At 45.3% G+C, this 18615-nt stretch overlaps 1 protein-coding gene across 1 annotated transcript; it reads left to right on the top strand.

Annotated features, from left to right (window-relative positions):
• Positions 1 to 933: 933 nt before the first annotated feature.
• Positions 934 to 1488, top strand: LOC310854904 (ADP-ribosylation factor-like protein 2; the record flags this gene model as incomplete). Its single annotated transcript, XM_083759662.1, has 1 exon — positions 934 to 1488. The coding sequence occupies one exon, from the start codon at positions 934 to 936 to the stop codon at positions 1486 to 1488; it is 555 nt and encodes a 184-aa protein (XP_083615788.1).
• Positions 1489 to 18615: the final 17127 nt, after the last annotated feature.

Genomic DNA, 18615 nt, shown 5'->3' with positions numbered 1-18615 from the left:
GTGCGTCCGTCCGTCTGTTACCAGCTAATCTCCGGCATCGTTAACCCGGTCGGTGCCAAATTTTCCACATACACTCCCTGGATGCCAACGATGAATGCCCCAAATTGCCTGTTATAGCAACACCAGGAGGCACCTCCAGATTCTGTCCAACAATCCCTCAAATCGTTACACACTATCTCTATAGTCATGTGTTCAAGACGGATCTGTCCAATATTTCATTGGCCCGTTTTGAACAAAAAGCCTCAAATCATGAACGCAGCGTGCAATTTACGTGAAAGATTTCACTGACTTTCCTACTAGGCGTAAGAAGAAATGGCACCCTGTTCACATTGGCCTATTATAGCGCCTTGGTGACGACCTGTGGGCACTTTATCTAGTTAAGGATCAGGGCTGGCCACTGGTTTATTGCATACAGTAAGCACCCTACAATGTTTATCTACTCCTGCGTGCGTGCGTGTGGCAAGCAAGTCAATACGTAATTTTTTACATTTTGTGAATGTTTTTGGTTTCTTTCCATTTTTACCCTATTTATCTCTCTCTCTGGTTGGTATCACAGGCTATAGTGTATAGGCAGTCTGTCTGGATAATATGCCCATATATGGACATACCTGATGTCAGCGTCCACCAATAAAATTGTTGGCAATGGTTGATGTCTGTCCGGAGCTTGATCAGCGCGCGTGCGTGCTGCGTGTGTGTGCGTGTGATGTCAGAGAGGGAGGAAGAAGGTATTACGTCCCCCCCCAACTCAGTGACATCACTGACTATGTCACTCACTATGTGTATGAATACAGGACATTGTTGGCTGCCTCCTCTGAGATACTCCCACTTGCATCCACTTGAAGCATTTTGGATCAATATTTGTAAATCGCAATTTAATTAATTGGTAAAACGAGTTGAACGCATGACCGACTTTCATCTCTAGTTTTCGGCAAGATGGGTTTGCTGACAATTCTTAAGAAAATGAAGTACAAAGAACGAGAGATGAGACTTCTGATGCTGGGTCTTGACAACGCCGGAAAGACGACAATCGTGAAGAAATTCAACGGGGAAGACATCAGCACCATCTCTCCAACTCTTGGTTTTAATATCAAAACACTGGAGCACAGAGGGTTCAAGCTGAACATATGGGACGTGGGTGGCCAGAAGTCCCTGCGCTCCTACTGGCGGAACTACTTTGAGAGCACGGATGGCCTGATCTGGGTGGTGGACAGTGCAGACAGACTCCGGCTGGAGATGTGCAGGCAAGAGCTTGGCACACTGCTCATGGAGGAGAGGTTAGCAGGGGCCACTCTGCTGGTGTTTGCCAACAAACAGGACCTGCCAGGGGCCCTGTCTAAAGAGGCCATACGAGAGGCGCTAGACCTGGATACAATAAAGAGCCATCACTGGTGTATCATTGGCTGCAGTGCAGTAACGGGACACAGTCTTTTAGCTGGAGTGGACTGGCTACTGGACGACATTGCCGCAAGGGTCTTTACCGCTGACTAGATGGAACGACGGGTCGTAGACGATTGTGTATTCCCAAGGAACCTATACTGTTAGGAAGCCCATTCCTATTTACTGTAAGTGAATGAGAAAAAATGCAAGCACACCAAGGCCAATTGGCACCTGTTGCTGAAAAAGTAATAAGTATATTCACCCTATCCATATGTCTGTGTCTCAGACGCTGCTGGTCTGATTGATTGGTGTCAAACTTTGCACTCTCAGGCCAAGGAAAGTGCCCCACTTGAAATTGGCCTTGGACCATGTGACAAAGACTGTCACGGTTTGACTGTCAGTATAGTAAGGTGTGTGGGCAGGGCCTATTTACAAGAGTTGCATGAACACAACATCCAATCACATTGAGGGGCCCCTATAGGCACCCCACACCAGGTTCAATCATCCCCCATAACAAGCATCACCTTCTCAGGACATTCCACTTTCATCTGCTGTCACAAACCTGGGTGTTAGAATGGGCCCCCACCTCAACTATGAGGTGGAGTACCCCAGTACTGGTGAAACTGAGCGCCTACTTAACATGAAAGATCATGAAAATGATGTCCATGAAAATCCCTCTATTTACTATTAATTAATTAATTAATAATTAATTAAGACTTATCTTTGCATTAAAAAAAACTGTGAGAGTTTTTGCTTTTTTGTGTGGGGGGATTATTATTATCGTTATCATTATTTTCTAATTATCATGGATGCATGATGGTGCATTTTGTCAAAGGAGAAAGTCAAATAAACCCTTTGATTTGAAATAATTTGGTGTAGGCTAAATCGGCCTGGCAGATTTGTAGAAACGATGTCGACAGAAATACAAAATATTGCTACACATTGCCATGTATTGCTATGGGGATAAAATATTGTTAGGGTGGAAATAAAAAATGTAAACCGTTTTCCTCTAGGGTCCATAGAACAGAAAAAACATGGTTTACAAGATTCTTCACGAAACATTCACTTTAGTACACAATGACACACACTACAAGTTACCAGGAGGGACGAAGTTACACAGCACAGCCCTTGCTAGGCAACCCAGGTGGAGATATTTTTTCATTCGTTTTCTTGTGATTTTGATTAATTCATCAAAATCAAACATAACAATCACCGCAAGGTTGACAGGACCCTGTTTGTCCCAGTGTATTAAAAGGATAGAGACTGATCTGGCGTGAAGGTCTACTTCCGTGCAACCGAGCGCTCAATGTTAAAGCCAAGCTGCACGGGTCCGCCTGCAGTCCTTCCTCTTACCACTAGGGCCCAGTGCTTCAACGTTGGAGCGCCTCACTGGCCCCTTGGTTCGTCCATATCTCTGTGTGCAACTAATCTCAGACACCAGTGTTGAACTTTGCATGCACACCCACAGGAGTAGGCCAAGGAAGACACTTCACATTTGATATGAAGGAAGCCTTGTGGACATTTATTCATGCATTAATAGCAGTTTATAACAAGGTCACTATGGCCTGCGCTTGGCTTCCTTCTCCATCCATCCATCTTCAACCGCTTATCTGTAGGCAGGTCGCGGGGGCAACAGCTCCACCAGAGTGCTCCAGACTTCCCTCTCCAGAACAACATTAGTGACTTCCTCCTGGGGGATTCCGAGAAGTTCCAAGGCCAGTGAGTCGATGTGTTTCCTCCAACTGCGCCTTGGTCTTCCCCGGGGTCTGGGACGTGCGTCGAGGACCTCCCTAGGGAGACGCCCGAGAGGCATCCTAACCAGATGCCCGAACCACCTAAGCTGGCTCCTTTCCGGGCGAAGGAGCAGCGGTTCTACTCCGAGTCTCTCTCATGTGACTGAACTTCTCACCCTATCTCTAAGGGAGATGCCAGCCACCCGTCGAAGAAAACTCATTTCGGCCGCTTGTATTCGCGACCTTATTCTTTCGGTCATGACCCACACTTCATGACCATAGGTGAGAGTAGGAATGAAGATTACTCGGTAAACAGAGAGCTTTGCCTTCTGGCTCAACTCTCTTTTCGTCACAACATTGCGGTACAGCGATTGCAATACCGCCCCTGCCACTCCGATTCTCCGGCCGATCTCCTTCTCCGTCCTTCCCTCACTCGTGAACAAGACCCAGAGATACTTGAACTCATTCACCTGTGGTAATGCCTCATTCCCTCCCAGGACTGCACAATCCACCTGCTGAGAACAATGGCCTCAGATTTGGAGACGCTGATCCTCATCCCAGCCACCGTACACTCGGCTGCGAACCGGTCCAGTGAGAGCTGAAGGTCTCGGACCGATGGTGCCATCAGGACCACATCATCTGCAAAAAGCAGTGATGCAACCCATAGCTCACCGAGCCGAATACCCTCTCCGCCACGACTTCGCCTCAAGATCCTGTCCATGAAAATCACAAACAGGATGATAGGTGACAATGCGCAGTCCTGGCGATGGCCAACCCCCACCAGAAACTAATCCGACTTACTCCCGAGAACACCGACACATCTCTCGCTTTGGGTGTACAGAGATTGGACGGCCCTCAGCAAGGTCCCCCTTACCCCATACTCCCTTAGGACCTCCCACAGGACCTCCCGGAGGACCCGGTCATATGCCTTCTCCAAATCCACAAAACACATGTAGACCGGATATACTCCCAGGCCTTCTCCAGGATTCCTGCAAGAGTATACATCTGGTCAGTTGTTCCACGGCCAGGACAGAATCCACATTGTTCCTCCTGAATCTGAGGTTCGACTATCGGCCGGACCTTCCTTTCCAGCACCTTGGCGTAGACTTTCCCCGGGAGGCTGAGTAATGTGATACCTCTGTAATTGGCACACACCCTCTGATCCCCCTTTTTAAACAGTGGGACCACCACCCCGGCCTGCCACTCCCTCGGCACTGCCCCAGACTTCCACGCAATGTTGAAAAGGCGTATCAACCAAGACAGCCCCTCAACACCCATAGCCTTCAGCATTTCTGGATGAATCTCATCAACCCCCGGGGCTTTGCCACTGTGGAGCTGCTCACACACAGCGCGTGCGAGCGATTACCGCCGCCTGATTACCTCTGACGCTACGCTTATAGTATTGGACGACCAACCTTTTCCAAGACCGACAGCAAATGTTCTCTTATAGCGAGAAGCACACCGCATACCTCAAAAGAAAGCTTAATTTGTCCACTCCAATTAAAAAAAATTATTTTACCATCTTCCATTCTGGAGATATATACCTTTATGTATCACCTGCTTTTGTAGTAACGTGCTCTTCTTGAACAGAAAGCCTATAGTTAGGGACCGTTTTATGTCAGACGTTGACAGGCAGTTATAAAAATGAACACAAAAAATATCTTATACATACTATACACCGAATGAAAGCCCTGAATGTCTACTTTTACGAGGAAAGTACACATTGATCCCATCTACCCTTCGTCGGTAATTGGCTTTTGTATGAGCTAAAGAATGAGCATAGAGACTGAGGGACCACGTGAGGGCTACGTTACTACTGTTTTGTTTATTTTTTATGATGATGATGATGATGATGACGGATCGCACAGACGCCAGGCGGGTAGATAAAATGATGCAAAGACGTTGTCATTATTTATCCATCTACCGGTATGTACGTGTCTGTCACTATGTATCGTTCCAACTCGGCTGGAACATGTTAGACACTACTACTCAACGTTATTTCAGCTCCGGTGGTCAGCTCACCTTACCACCGAAAATCCAGACTATGAATAGGCCTTTAGTGAAGGGTTAGTGAAGACAGACAGGAAAGAGAGAGAGAGGAAAATGCAGCAAAGGTCGTCATGAACGGCCGGGACTCGAACATGCGGTGCGCTGTCAGGCCAGAGCCATTGCAGTGCTCGGTGTCGAGTTGAGTATCTTGTTAAGATACTCTTAATAGCCTGTTAATATACTGTTGGTGCATTTTGACTACACATATCTCCTGTTAATAGCTCCTTAACCACGCAGGCAAGAGGTGATGTCAAATAAAAATAAAACATTTAAAGCTCCCAGCGAGATGATTCAGTGTAGAAAATGTGACCAAATAATTGGAATGTATATTATATCATAATATACTCAATACTCAATGTTTTCTTTTGAGCTTGATACCAAATAACAATTGTCCCTTTTGTTCCGTGGATACACTGTAGGCCATGCATAAGCCTGCCATTTGGACAATTTGCTTTGTATTACAATGTTTTCTTTGAATTGCACAGAGCAAATAACATTCCAAATGCTGCTTCCAACGAGAGACAAACGTAAGCCTTCCAAACTGCTGCCTGGATACCTGTCTGTCACATTTGCAGCCTTAATCCCAGCCGGGCCCGGGATTGCTGAGGACATAGATCAACATCGTTCTGTTGCCATTCGCGAAGAATGTGCAGCACAATCCCGGCGTGGCTGATGTTCAGAATACTACAGAGTATGACTTCAGTGAACAGCAAATGTTCACCAGTGAAGTCATCAGATTAGGTGAGTTCTCAGATGACTCAATGAGTACTAAAACACTTAAGCTTCACTCTATGTGGTGAACTGTGATGCACAAAGAATAAACTGTATATATATAGCCTATATGTATCCTCAAACTATTCAAAACGCAGGATAAACCCGGCTATCTATCATTTAGCAGCATAGATTCAAATTTCTTTGGATAGATTCACAATATTTGAGAAACCACTTCCATGAGGGATAGGTTAAAATGGTAAATGGCGCTTTACATAGATTGTGCATTACATTCACACACACATTCATACACCGATTGCGGCGGAAGCCATGCAAGGTACCAACCAGCACACCAGACACCTGGACATGTAGACAGGAGGAGCAGGGATTCGAACCGCCGACCCATGGATCATTGGACGACCTGCTCTACCTCTTGAGCCACAGTCTCCCAGGTAGGTTCGAACATTGCATGCGAGCACTCTGGAACATGATATCCAAAGTGCTCCTTTGCTCTCCACACTTTCTGTGGACACAGCGCCTAATAGTACAGTCCATCCATACCTCATTATGCTGTATGCTTTATTTGTTTCCTGCTGTGTTATCTTAAAATGGAAGAGCCTCTCTGCCTCAAGACCAAAATCTCCCCCGACCAAGGAAAGATTCCTTCTATCTTTTAAGATGTTTGGATTGGAGATTAGTTGCACACAGACAACAGTAACGCGGACACACACACAGACACATGTTGCGTTATAAGCAAACTTATAATGCATTATAATCTGCATATGTAAGACTGAATACAGTAATTATAGTCATCAGCACTCATAATGACTCATAATGCTTTATAACAATAATCATAAAACAAAGCATTTTATTCTGACTTATAAGGTCTAGTATGAATGCATAATTATAACTGCATGATTACAAACTATAATAGGCTTGCCTTTAAGTGTTATGATTGCAATATAATGAAATCATAACACTTTTACGCCTTTTATAATTTCCAGTATGAAAGTCAAGTACTGTAATTATTCTTTGGCACTGTGGACTTTTTGGAAACACTTCCTATATATCCCATGTTAATCTCATAGTTGCAATACATTATAATTGTATAATTTTATTTCACTATAAGTGATCATTTGTTGTTTTAAGACAATAAATCTATGCAAGAACAAGATACAACATACAATTATTTGATTGGTTTAATGGAGTCTGTGAAAAGGCCCATGGAGCCTCCCAGCCACTCCTGCAATCAAGGCTGAGTGGCTGGCAGCTTGCTCACTGCACACAGGTGTGGGAGGCTACAAATAGGACTCAATGCACTCACTCATTCATGCATGCTTCACCATACTGGCTGGTATACCAAACCTCCAGCACCATCTCTCTTCACTCTCCAACTGTGTGCGTCCACTAACCAAACGTGAGTTCAAAAGCCTCTGGAAACCCAACTGTTTATTCATTGCCATAACTATTAATCACCCATCATGGACTCACTTCATTGCACCTGTTATTGTTTATACTATATGACTAGCAGTACTTGAGTTGTTTATTTTCTTAATGGGTCATTGAATCGGACTGTTGACTAATAGACATAGTGTTTGGCCTGCATAACGGCATCACACATATGTGTGTTCACACATGCGTGTGTTTATGTATATGTATATATATATATGCATATGTATGTATATGCGTAGGTATGTGTGTATATATATGTATGCATACATACTGTGTATTCGACCTATTATATTCATATATATAGATATATGTGTGTATTGTGTAGGTGTTTGATATTGTATATATAGGCTGCCCATGACATGAATATTATTTAGTATTGACGTTATTGGATGTAACTGCTATTTATGATTTGGATACGTTTACTGATGCCACACCTTGTATATTGTTTGTCCCCTTTGTACAGCACACACCAATTAAAACCTTAAACCGAATCCTCTGCCTCTGCCTCGTCTTGGTCAGCCTGGCCGGTGGCCTTGCCTGCTCACCATTTTGTCCATTACACCTCACCTATACCCATATACAAACTATTCCGAGTGCCAGCACTCTTTCAATGGTCCTTCGAGCCGGATGTAATGGAACCGATGGCAGGCAGAGAGGAAGGCACAAGGCTGGAGGATGAGGAGGAAGAACAGAAATTGGAGGATCAAGCGGAGCCGGACGAAAGGGCCATGAAGCCGCTCCAGGGAGCCACCGTCCGACCCAAGGCCCATGCCACAAGGCAACAACCTGCCTTGCTGGTTGAAGGGTTGCCTCACCCCCAGAGGAGGCGACAACAGCCGAGTGCAGCCTTGGTGGAACCGGGCCAGCCCGCAGAGGAACCACCTGCTGCATCATCCAGCCACGCAGGCTCCGCCCACCACTCCAGAGCGCCCAGCCACGCAGGCTCCGCCCACCACTCCAGAGCGCCCAGCCACGCAGGCTCCGCCCACCACTCCAGAGCGCCCAGCCACGCAGGCTCCGCCCCCTACTCCAAAGCGCCGAGCCAGGCACCCTCCACCCACCACTCCAGAGCGCCCAGCCAGGCAGGTTCGGCTCACTATTCTAGAGCTGCCAGCCAGGCGGTTTCTGGACAGAGCCATAGAAGTCGGCACAGCGGACACTCAATAGCCCTGCATGACACCCAAGTGGCCGCCCTCGAAGAACGGAAGAGGGCCATGGCTCTGTTAGAGATCGAACAGCAGATTAAGGAGGACAGAATCGCAGATGAGCGATGTTGGATTCTGGAGGAGCGGACTCGGCGGGACCTGCAGGAGAAGGAGAACATCTCCAAGCACATGGTGCAACAGCGGCGGCTGAGACAGGCCAGGCAGAGGTTGGAGGAGGCCCAGATTGTCTCGTCTTTCCTTGTGCAGAACGAGCAGGCAGATGAAGACACAGAGGCCGTCCACCCGGCAGAGTCCGTCAACCCGGCAGGGGGCGCCGCCCAACAGGTCTCCCTGGACCGCCCTGCATACGCAGCCTTCCAAGGCGGACAGAGCAACACCCGGCCCTGTCGCATTCAATGCAGAGTCGTCGAGGGAGGAGGAGAGAGGGCTGCCGCACCAAACCTTCCGCTCTGCGATGGAAAGGACTCCTCCCAATGTAGGGATCTATCCAGCCCATCTCCCTACCACCAGTTACCGCCGCCTGGTCCAAACCGAGCTTAACCGCATCTTTGAAGGACCTACTGTCAAGGCCAGGGATGCTGCTGCTTTCCAGGACTTCACCCTGGCAGTACGGTCCCTGACGTCCATGTTGGATTCGGTCGAGGGAGAGAACTGTAACGAGCTCAAATGTGGTTCCCACGTTGACAAACTGCTCTGCAAGCTTCCACCTTCCCTCAGTGAGAATTTCATTGAACATTGCTTGACACGAGGCATTCTGAAGGAGGGCTCCAGCTGCACATATGTCCTCAAAGATCTGGCCAGTTGGCTGGAAGTTAAAGCCAAAGCAAAGATCATTGCCCAACAGGCCACCGTCTCAGCCAATGATGCGGAGGTGAGGAAGGAGTCGGAGGACAGGAAAGCTCCCCGCAAGGCTAACCCAACCACGATGTACTTCAGCACTGAGGATGGGAAGGAAGCTTCTCCTCAGAAAGACAAGAACCCCAAATTCCAGGCATATTGCCCTTACTGCAATGCTTACAGACCACTTCATGGGCTCCTGTCCCAAAGCCAGAGAGCTCACTCAACCACAGCTCAAAGCCTGGATAACCGCCGGTGACCGCTGTTACAAGTGTGCCCGGACCCACCAGGTGGAGACCTGCACTTTAAAGAAACCCTGCAATCGATGCAAAGACATTCATCTCACCGTTCTGCACGATGTCGTCCCTCACTTCCAGAGGGAGCAGAGCGTACTCATGGTGGGAGCAGCCCCTAAGAGGCTGTACGTTGACCAACCAAGCTACTCATCCAAGGTCATGTTGAAAGTGGTGAAGGTCACCTTAAGAAATGGACAAAGGAGCATGGAAGCATTCGCCGTCTTAGATGATGGATCTGAAAGAACCATCATTCTCCCAGCTGCCATCCGGCAGCTTAGCCTCAAGGGGACTCCAGAGACCCTTAACCTCAGGACGGTGAGACAGGATGTGCTCCAGGTGAAGGGTGCAACAGTCGCCTTCTCCATTTCTCCCCTAGGTCGACCCGACCTGGTGTACCCGATTGAAAACGCCTTCACTGCTCATGGACTTGACTTGGCTGAACACACCTGTCCAGGGAGTGCCCTCCAGAAATATTATTCTCACCTTGAGAGACTCCCACTGCCTAACCTGGTCAAGGTTAAACCTCTCCTCCTCATCGGGTCCGACTACCCGTCCCTCATTACCCCGATTGAGCCAGTGGTGGCAGGACCTACCGGAGGGCCGGTTGCTATCCACACATCCCTGGGTTGGGCAGTCCAGGGTCCAGCCCATCCCTGTACCCATGCCCATGGGGCACAACAAGCCTGGAACACCCTCTTCACAGGGAGCAGCCCAACTCCAGCCCCTAACCTCTCCGCTGAGCTCCTTCGCAATGTGGAGTTACCGTGGCAGATAGACACTTTCCCACATCCACATCCTCCTCTCTCCACGACACCAAGGTTCGTCCTTCCCCTACTCCGTGGAACCAAGCGTAGGCTGGAAAGGGATCCGGAACGGGCTGAAATCCCACCACTGCCACCAGAGCTGATTGCTGCTACACGGGAGAGTGTTGACGGGGTGGCTCCCTCAACCTCTATCACTGCAGAGACCATCCAGTTCCAGCAGTCTCAGGCCCTGAGACGGTTAATTTCAAGACGGGGGACCCCCTTCGAGGTCCTCGCTGATTGTGGTACCAACGTCCGATCAGGATACACCAAGCTAGAGGAAGCTTTCAGAACGATGGAGCCTCAGCTTCAGCACCAGTTATCTGACCACCAGATCTCCTTCAAATTCAACCCCCCGCGTGCGCCGCATGTCGGAGGTACATTGGAATGGGAGATCAAATCCGTTAAGACGGCCCTGACAGTCGCCTTGGGTGACCAGACCTGCAGCGAGACTGTCATGATCGTGGATCCCCAATTGCCTCGTGCCTCCTGGCCAACCGGCCGGGTCACGAAGACCATTCCTGGTCGTGATGGTCGCGTCCGAACTGTTGAGGTCAAGGTGAAGAACCGGACTTATCGCCGCCCTGTTGCCAGGATAGTCCCTCTTCCGGAGGTGTCTGAGGAGGAACATTGGGCCTTTTATAACAAGGAATTTACCTAAATTCCGGGGTGGCTGTGAAAAGGCCCATGGAGCCTCCCAGCCACTCCTGCAATAAAGGCTGAGTGGCTGGCAGCTTGCTCACTGCACACAGGTGTGGGAGGCTACAAATGGGACTCAATGCACTCACTCATTCATGCATGCTTCACCATACTGGCTGGTATACCAAACCTCCAGCACCATCTCTCTTCACTCTCCAACTGTGTGCGTCCACTAACCAAACGTGAGTTCAAAAGCCTCTGGAAACCCAACTGTTTATTCATTGCCATAACTATTAATCACCCATCATGGACTCACTTCATTGCACCTGTTATTGTTTATACTATATGACTAGCAGTACTTGAGTTGTTTATTTTCTTAATGGGTCATTGAATCGGACTGTTGACTAATAATAATAATAATAATAATAATAATAATAAACTTTATTTGTATAGCACTTTTCATACATAAATGCAGCTCAAAGTGCTTCACAGGGCAGGACACAAAAATAAAATACAATAAAAACACAAGTAGTTAAAATGATAAAACAATAGCAGAGAAAAAAAAAAACGAATATAAGAACATAAAATAAATAAAAAGACATAAAATAAAAATAAAACTCAACTAAAAGCAAGGGTGAAGAGGTGAGTCTTGAGTTGAGATTTAAAAATGTCTACAGAGGGTGCGTGTCTGAGCTCGAATGGAAGTTTATTCCAGGCTGTTGGGCCATAGAAGCAAAAAGCTGCCTCACCGTACTTTTTTGTGCACTTTTTTTTAGGCACTTCAAGTAGGCCAGCATTGGAGGACCTGAGGGGGCGGCTAGGGACATATCTAGGTAGGCAGTCACGGAGGTACGGAGGTGCGAGACCATTGAGAGCTTTATAGACAAGTAACAGAATTTTAAAGTCAATCCTATAAACAACCGGAAGCCAGTGCAGAGATGCCAAAACTGGAGTAATATGTTCTCTCATCTTAGTTCTAGTTAAGACTCTAGCTGCTGCATTTTGGACAAGTTGTAATCTGTCAGTCGTTTTCTTAGGGAGTCCTGAAAAAAGTGCATTGCAATAGTCAAGCCGAGAAAAAACAAAGGCATGGATTAGCGTTTTTGCATCGTCCAAGGACAGATAGGCTCTGATTCGTGCAATATTTCTAAGGTGAAAAAAGGCAATCTTGGTAACATGATTAATGTGTGAATTAAAATTTAATTCAGAATCAATAATAACCCCCAGGTTCTTTACTGTACTGTTACTTTCTACAGTCAGGTTGCCAAGTCTGCTAGACATAGTGTTTGGCCTGCATAACGGAATCACACATGTGTGTTCACACATGCGTGTGTTTATGTATATGTATATATATATATGCATATGTATGTATATGCGTAGGTATGTGTGTATATATATGTATGCATACATACTGTGTATTCGACCTATTATATTCATATATATAGATATATGTGTGTATTGTGTAGGTGTTTGATATTGTATATATAGGCTGCCCATGACATGAATATTATTTAGTATTGACGTTATTGGATGTAACTGCTATTTATGATTTGGATACGTTTACTGATGCCACACCTTGTATATTGTTTGTCCCCTTTGTACAGCACACACCAATTAAAACCTTAAACCGAATCCTCTGCCTCTGCCTCGTCTTGGTCAGCCTGGCCGGTGGCCTTGCCTGCTCACCATTTTGTCCATTACACCTCACCTATACCCATATACGAACTATTCCGAGTGCCAGCACTCTTTCAGAGTCTTAACAAACAAAATATTTGATTCTGGTAAGGAACTCAAACTATATTTTTATTTTTATACCATAGCGTAGCCTATATATTTTCAGAACACACCAAGCTGGGAATGTTTAAATGTAATCCCCCCCCCCCCCCCCCGACACCTGCATGCACACACACACACACACACACACACACACACACACACACACACACACACACACACACACACACACACACACACACACACATATTTCAATAAATCAATCCCTGGTAGCGAAGAAGAGGCTATTCAAATGTAACAAGTTATTTATCACCAAGTCATGAAATCTAACTCATAGCAATAATTTACAGACTGAATGATTTATTGACTGCATGGAATAACTGTCTGACCAACTGAATGATAGGCTGGCTTATCATTGGTGGCTCACTATAACTTTGACCAAATATAGTACTGGATATAACTAGTAGTCTGGCTGACATGCCAACTGAACTAACTAATTGACTGAACATGCTGACAGACCGCATGCATGATGGATGGAGTACTGTCTGTGTGATCACAGCCTTGGCTGTGAGACAAATGCAGGCACATTGTCTGCATGCCAAGCGGATGTGTAACAAGCCGTTGTCAGCTAAGACCCTCCTCCGACCCTCCATTGCCTAGATTACTTTCTGTATAGGATAATTCCCTGGCAGCCTTATTGTGGCAAATATAGCAACAGAGATGTCTCAGCTGCTGTATCTTTTAAACCTGAGCCCCACTTTTCTCATCTACAACATCCCATCTATCTCCTTATCCAGAGACAGGGAACTAAGATGTCCACAAGCCCCCCCCACCCCCCCCCCCCCCCCCCCTCTGGTGGACTATACCTCACACCCTCATGCAGCCAATGACAGACCTCAGAATATCAAGTATCACTATATCACAAGGCCTTATTCTCTGCGCGGAGCTCGCAGGTACTTCCTCCAGTCTCCAGTCTTCCTCCACAGGGGAGCTTGCATCTTTCTCCTTCTCTGAGGTAAGATGGAAAGGTTAGAAGCCACTATATCCTGAATCCTAATTTATATGCTTTGAAAATGCATTGTTCTTGTTGAGCAACTTGTTGCGGACACTTTTAGCCAAAGCATGACGTTAGCATTTAGAACGGACTCTACAGCAATAGGGTGATTCCTCAAATACCCTGTTTCAGGTGTAGTTTGTGATATGTTTTTTTGTTATTGTTATTTTAAGCCAAAACTCTGCTTGTTGTATAGAATAGAGGGGAAGAGTTGTGACAAAGTTGTCTCTCCCACTTGAAACCTACAGTATGAGAAGAACATGTGACATGAATCAATGAATGCTCATTAAAATCAGTTCCCTCACTATAGCAGAGACTGGGTGGATGTTTCTGCCAGCAGGTTGGTTGTATGTGTACAATTACCAAACATGTTAAACATAAATGTATGTTCATGCTCAGGAGTGCAGATAGTAGTATTTGGGAGATGAGCTTTGTGGGCTTGGTTTGCATAATTTCCGAAATAATTATTAGAATAACATTTAATTAATAAATGTAATTGTATAATGCTTCAAGATATAATATTTAATTAGTTACATCTCATAAAAGTACACTAATAAACGTATTTGTTTTCAGTTCCTCTACGGTAACAAATAATAAAAATTACAAAAACAACAACATAAAGCATTGTACTGGTAAAGAAATATCTAAGGTTGTACAGTCATCATAGCACTGTGTGTGTGTGTGTGTGTGTGTGTGTGTGTGTGTGTGTGTGTGTGTGTGTGTGTGTGTGTGTGTGTGTGTGTGTGTGTGTGTGTGTGTGTGTGTTTGTTTGTTTGTGCATGTATGTTTACATGTAGTCTTCGTATATAAAGTGCCAGCTGCCTGTGTGTGAGATAAGCTTGCGTAGTATAGATAGGTATGTGGGGGATTGTTTGTGCATAGCTTGTCTCATTTCATGTTTGTGCATAGCTGCCTCTATGTTTCATGTGTTCTGAACAGGTTGTCGATACTACAGATATATTATAACATATTATGGAAAATAAACAATTACTATCTAGAGTTAATGTTAATCTTTTAACATTATCTTTTTATTTTTAACAATGAAAAGATTGTTAGTAACAAGTAACAGGTTGAATTGCATGTTGCAGGATGGAGATTATTCTTTAGCAGGGCAGTTTTGTGGGTTCTTTGATGCTTGGCGGTCTTCTTCATTGCCAAAGGATGTGTAACATTTGCCATTTGTATGTCATTGGAGGGACGCGTTTATCCACGGTGCCTTCTGTTACCTTGAGTCACTGTGTTCGTTTTTAGAACGGGCAGCCCCCCTTCAGGATTTAAACAGCTAACACTGGCCGTGTTAATGCCATGCTCTGCCCATTTGAGCTGCAAACAGGACCACAAACCTTACCACACGCCTAATGTTTGCTGAAGTCTGAAGTGCACCAAACATTTCCAATGATAAATTATGATGGCTTAGCTAGGGATAGGCTGGTGATATTCTCATAATGAATGTCCGAATGGTTGAGCCTTGAACGGTTTGCTCCCATCATTCTTTCCTATGACCTACTGAGACATGCTTCCACATTCTCTCTCTACCCTTTCATCGGTTTTTCACACATCCCACATATCCTCATTCGATCCCTCTGTTACTCATTCACTGTCACTCATACATACTTGGTATACTGTATACCCCATCCGTATTTAACATCTGATATGGTGCTGATTGTTGAATGTGTTTTCACTGGGGGAATGACCTACAGATAGTAAACCGTACTGTCCATGATATGATGAGTGGTGCCCGGAATGGATGGACCAGTGGGATTAGTGAAGCTATTTGGACAAGGCTCCTAGCTGATGGTCTGAAATATGATCCCATTCTAATCCTCGCGACCTCTGCAGCTGTGCTGGATAGTGAAGTGTGAAAAAGTCATCCAAAGACACTTTATATATATAACAAAAAGGATCACAAATGCTATGTACCCTTTGTAGGCCAGATGAGTAACCTCTGAGCATTGTGTCTCTGAACACTATAGCTGAACACTTTCTGCGCCTTTTCCCTGGTTACCTGTATATAGTAGTGCTACAGTAGATACAGTGCTAGCAAACTCAAATTCCACGGTTCCACATGTACTGGATAAATACATGAAATGTAAATATGTACATGAAAGGCTTTCACGTTATAGGCCTTGGATTTGTCAGCAAGTCGGCCATACATCCACCCATGACCAACATTTGCATTTTAAAACAACTTGCCAGACGCCAGAGACTTAATGATAACTTGCCTATTCCTAACATCACCAACATGTCCAAATTCTGGAGAATGATTGAAGAAAGGTAACTTCTTTCAATGTAGGCTAAAATGTTTTCACACTTGCACATGCAGTTATATGCATACAAACAGATATTATAATATAATCCCTCACAGAGGACAGTCACCTGTAGTACCACACTCTTGGAGCAGTTCAATGGCATGCTCAAGAGCACTTTGGCAATGTTGATGGTTGGGGTTCTAGATGTGATACATTGAAACCATGTTAAATTCCTGGCAAGAAGCGACAAGAAAAAACAGCATAAAATTGGTATTTTTATGTTTCACGCATTGTTGGCCTAAAACTGGACTACACTGATGTTTTTCAGAAACTTGGATCTTTCATTCATGTCCAGTTTGTCCACTTTGCATACACAGCAAATCACTGCACTCACTGAGCACCATCATTTAATGATGGTGAATTACATCAGGGCTTTTCAACCCGTGGGTCACCAAATTATTTGTTTGTGTACTATGTGTGGTGGTGGTGGTGGTGGGTGGGGGGGGGGGGGGGGGGATTATTGTATGTAAAAAGAAAAAGGATATTTTTCGTCTTTTTTCTATAGAGTTTACATAGGCCTATGAACATGCATAATTGTTCCTTAACGATTATGTCTGGTTATAATTTTGTAGACTGTATGTCTGTATTTTCTGTTATTAAGGTTATTGTCGCTGTCAAGTACTAATGGGGGGGGGGGGGGGGGGGGGGGGTTGTGAGACATGCTGCCCAAAGCATTTCCAGGGGTCCCCAGTCAAAGCCCTGAATTAGATGGTGTGTGTGTGTGTGTGTGTGTGTGTGTGTGTGTGTGTGTGTGTGTGTGTGTGTGTGTGTGTGTGTGTGTGTGTGTGTGTGTGTGTGTGTGTGTGTGTGTGTGTGTGTGTGTGTGTGTGTGTGTGTGTGTGTGTGTGTGTGTGTGCGCGCGTGTGTGCGTGTGTGTGTGCATGTGCACGTGCGTGCGTGCGTGTACGTGCGCATGGGGGATGTGGGCCTACATGGCACTGCAACACGTTATGGACACATTATGGACAAGCTGCATCCGTGTAGGTCTGTGATCTATACTGAGTGCATGTTTCATCGGGTGTTTTGTTACAATCTACAGCGTATAATAGGAAAGACATGCCACATGTGCAAGTCATGAGTCTGATTGGAAATCAGAGGTTAATTAAAAAATGGATAAATGAACACTGAGGAATTTATTTTTTAGGATTGTACCTTGATCCACCAGGTTGCCACCTAGCCCAAACATTTAGATAGAAACTTAAGGGTATTTTAATCCACTCTGTTTCGGAATCCTCCATTGTAAATGCGCAACAGAACATTGCCCACGCCCCTAGCGGCCAGGGTTCTCTTGCGCATCTACAATGGAGAGAAAACAAAGATGGCTGCCAGATTCCGAGACAGAGTGGATTAAAATACCTTTTTTATTGAAAAATAAGCATGTGCGGTGTTTAATATGGGTGCACACAGATCACAAACAAGTGGGGCAACATTTAAAGCAGCTTAGATTTTGCATTTGTACAAGGTAAGAGTGATTTTGAGGCACAAACGTTCCTTTTCAACGTTAGGGGCGGGGTTATATTTTAGACTCTCGTAGAGAGATTCGTCAGAATCGAAAAAAAACCTCTACGAGAATCTAAATGTTTGGGCTAGTTGCCACCAGTCATTTTGTCAGCCAGGCCACCTCGCTAATGATGAACACAGTCACTGTTGCAATAAAGGGGATGTTGATCCTGAACCTTTTTGGTTGCAGGAAGGGTCTTATAAATGCAGCAACTCATCCATATGTCTTCTTCTCCCTTAGGTGATAAAAGTCTATTGTTGTCACCATGTCTGACACTGAGGAATTGTAAGTGTTTTTAAAGCAGTTTTTATACTTTGAAATGTAGTGAAATGTCCTTTAAGTTTAGTTAACTTTAACTAAATGGTTCTGCAAGTTTGCCTAATCTGACGTTTTATCAGGCCTGTGAATTGCCTCAAACAATGCAGGACAGTAGGCTATAGGACATTCTGCAAAATGTCTAAAGAATATCCTTTTCCCATTTTTCAGGGATCAAGTTGAGGGTAAGTGTTAAAAATAACAATGATGATAATGATGAAAGAAATGTTTTGTGTTTAATGTTTATTACAGATGTGATGTTTTTCATAAAGTTAATTGATTCTGTTGTAATCTTTAGTCTTTTCTGTCTTCTTAATGTATTACTTCATGTAGGCTACTAATTTCTTCTCTCCGACTGGCCCCCTCATCCTCATTTCTGTCCTCTGTTCCCATGTCGTCTCTTCTCTTCTTCTCTCCTCTCTCCTTCCTTCTCCTCCCTCTGGTCCCATCCTAATGTCCTCCACCATTATTCTCTATTCCTCTTTTCGTCCTCCCTTTTGTCCTCGTTAGAGTACATTTCTGTCCCCTTTTGGAGCCTGAGTGGCTCCGTGCCATACCGCGCACACACCGAAAATAGCTGTATAAGCCCTGCAATGCATTGTTTGTGTATCGGCTATTTTCGGAAAGTGACACTGACTG

This window comes from Protomyctophum parallelum (assembly GCF_964188405.1).
Source record: "Protomyctophum parallelum genome assembly, chromosome: 2".
Lineage (NCBI taxonomy): Eukaryota > Metazoa > Chordata > Actinopteri > Myctophiformes > Myctophidae > Protomyctophum > Protomyctophum parallelum.
Note: the sequence above shows the minus strand (reverse complement) of the source record. Positions and strands in the feature narration are given on the sequence as shown.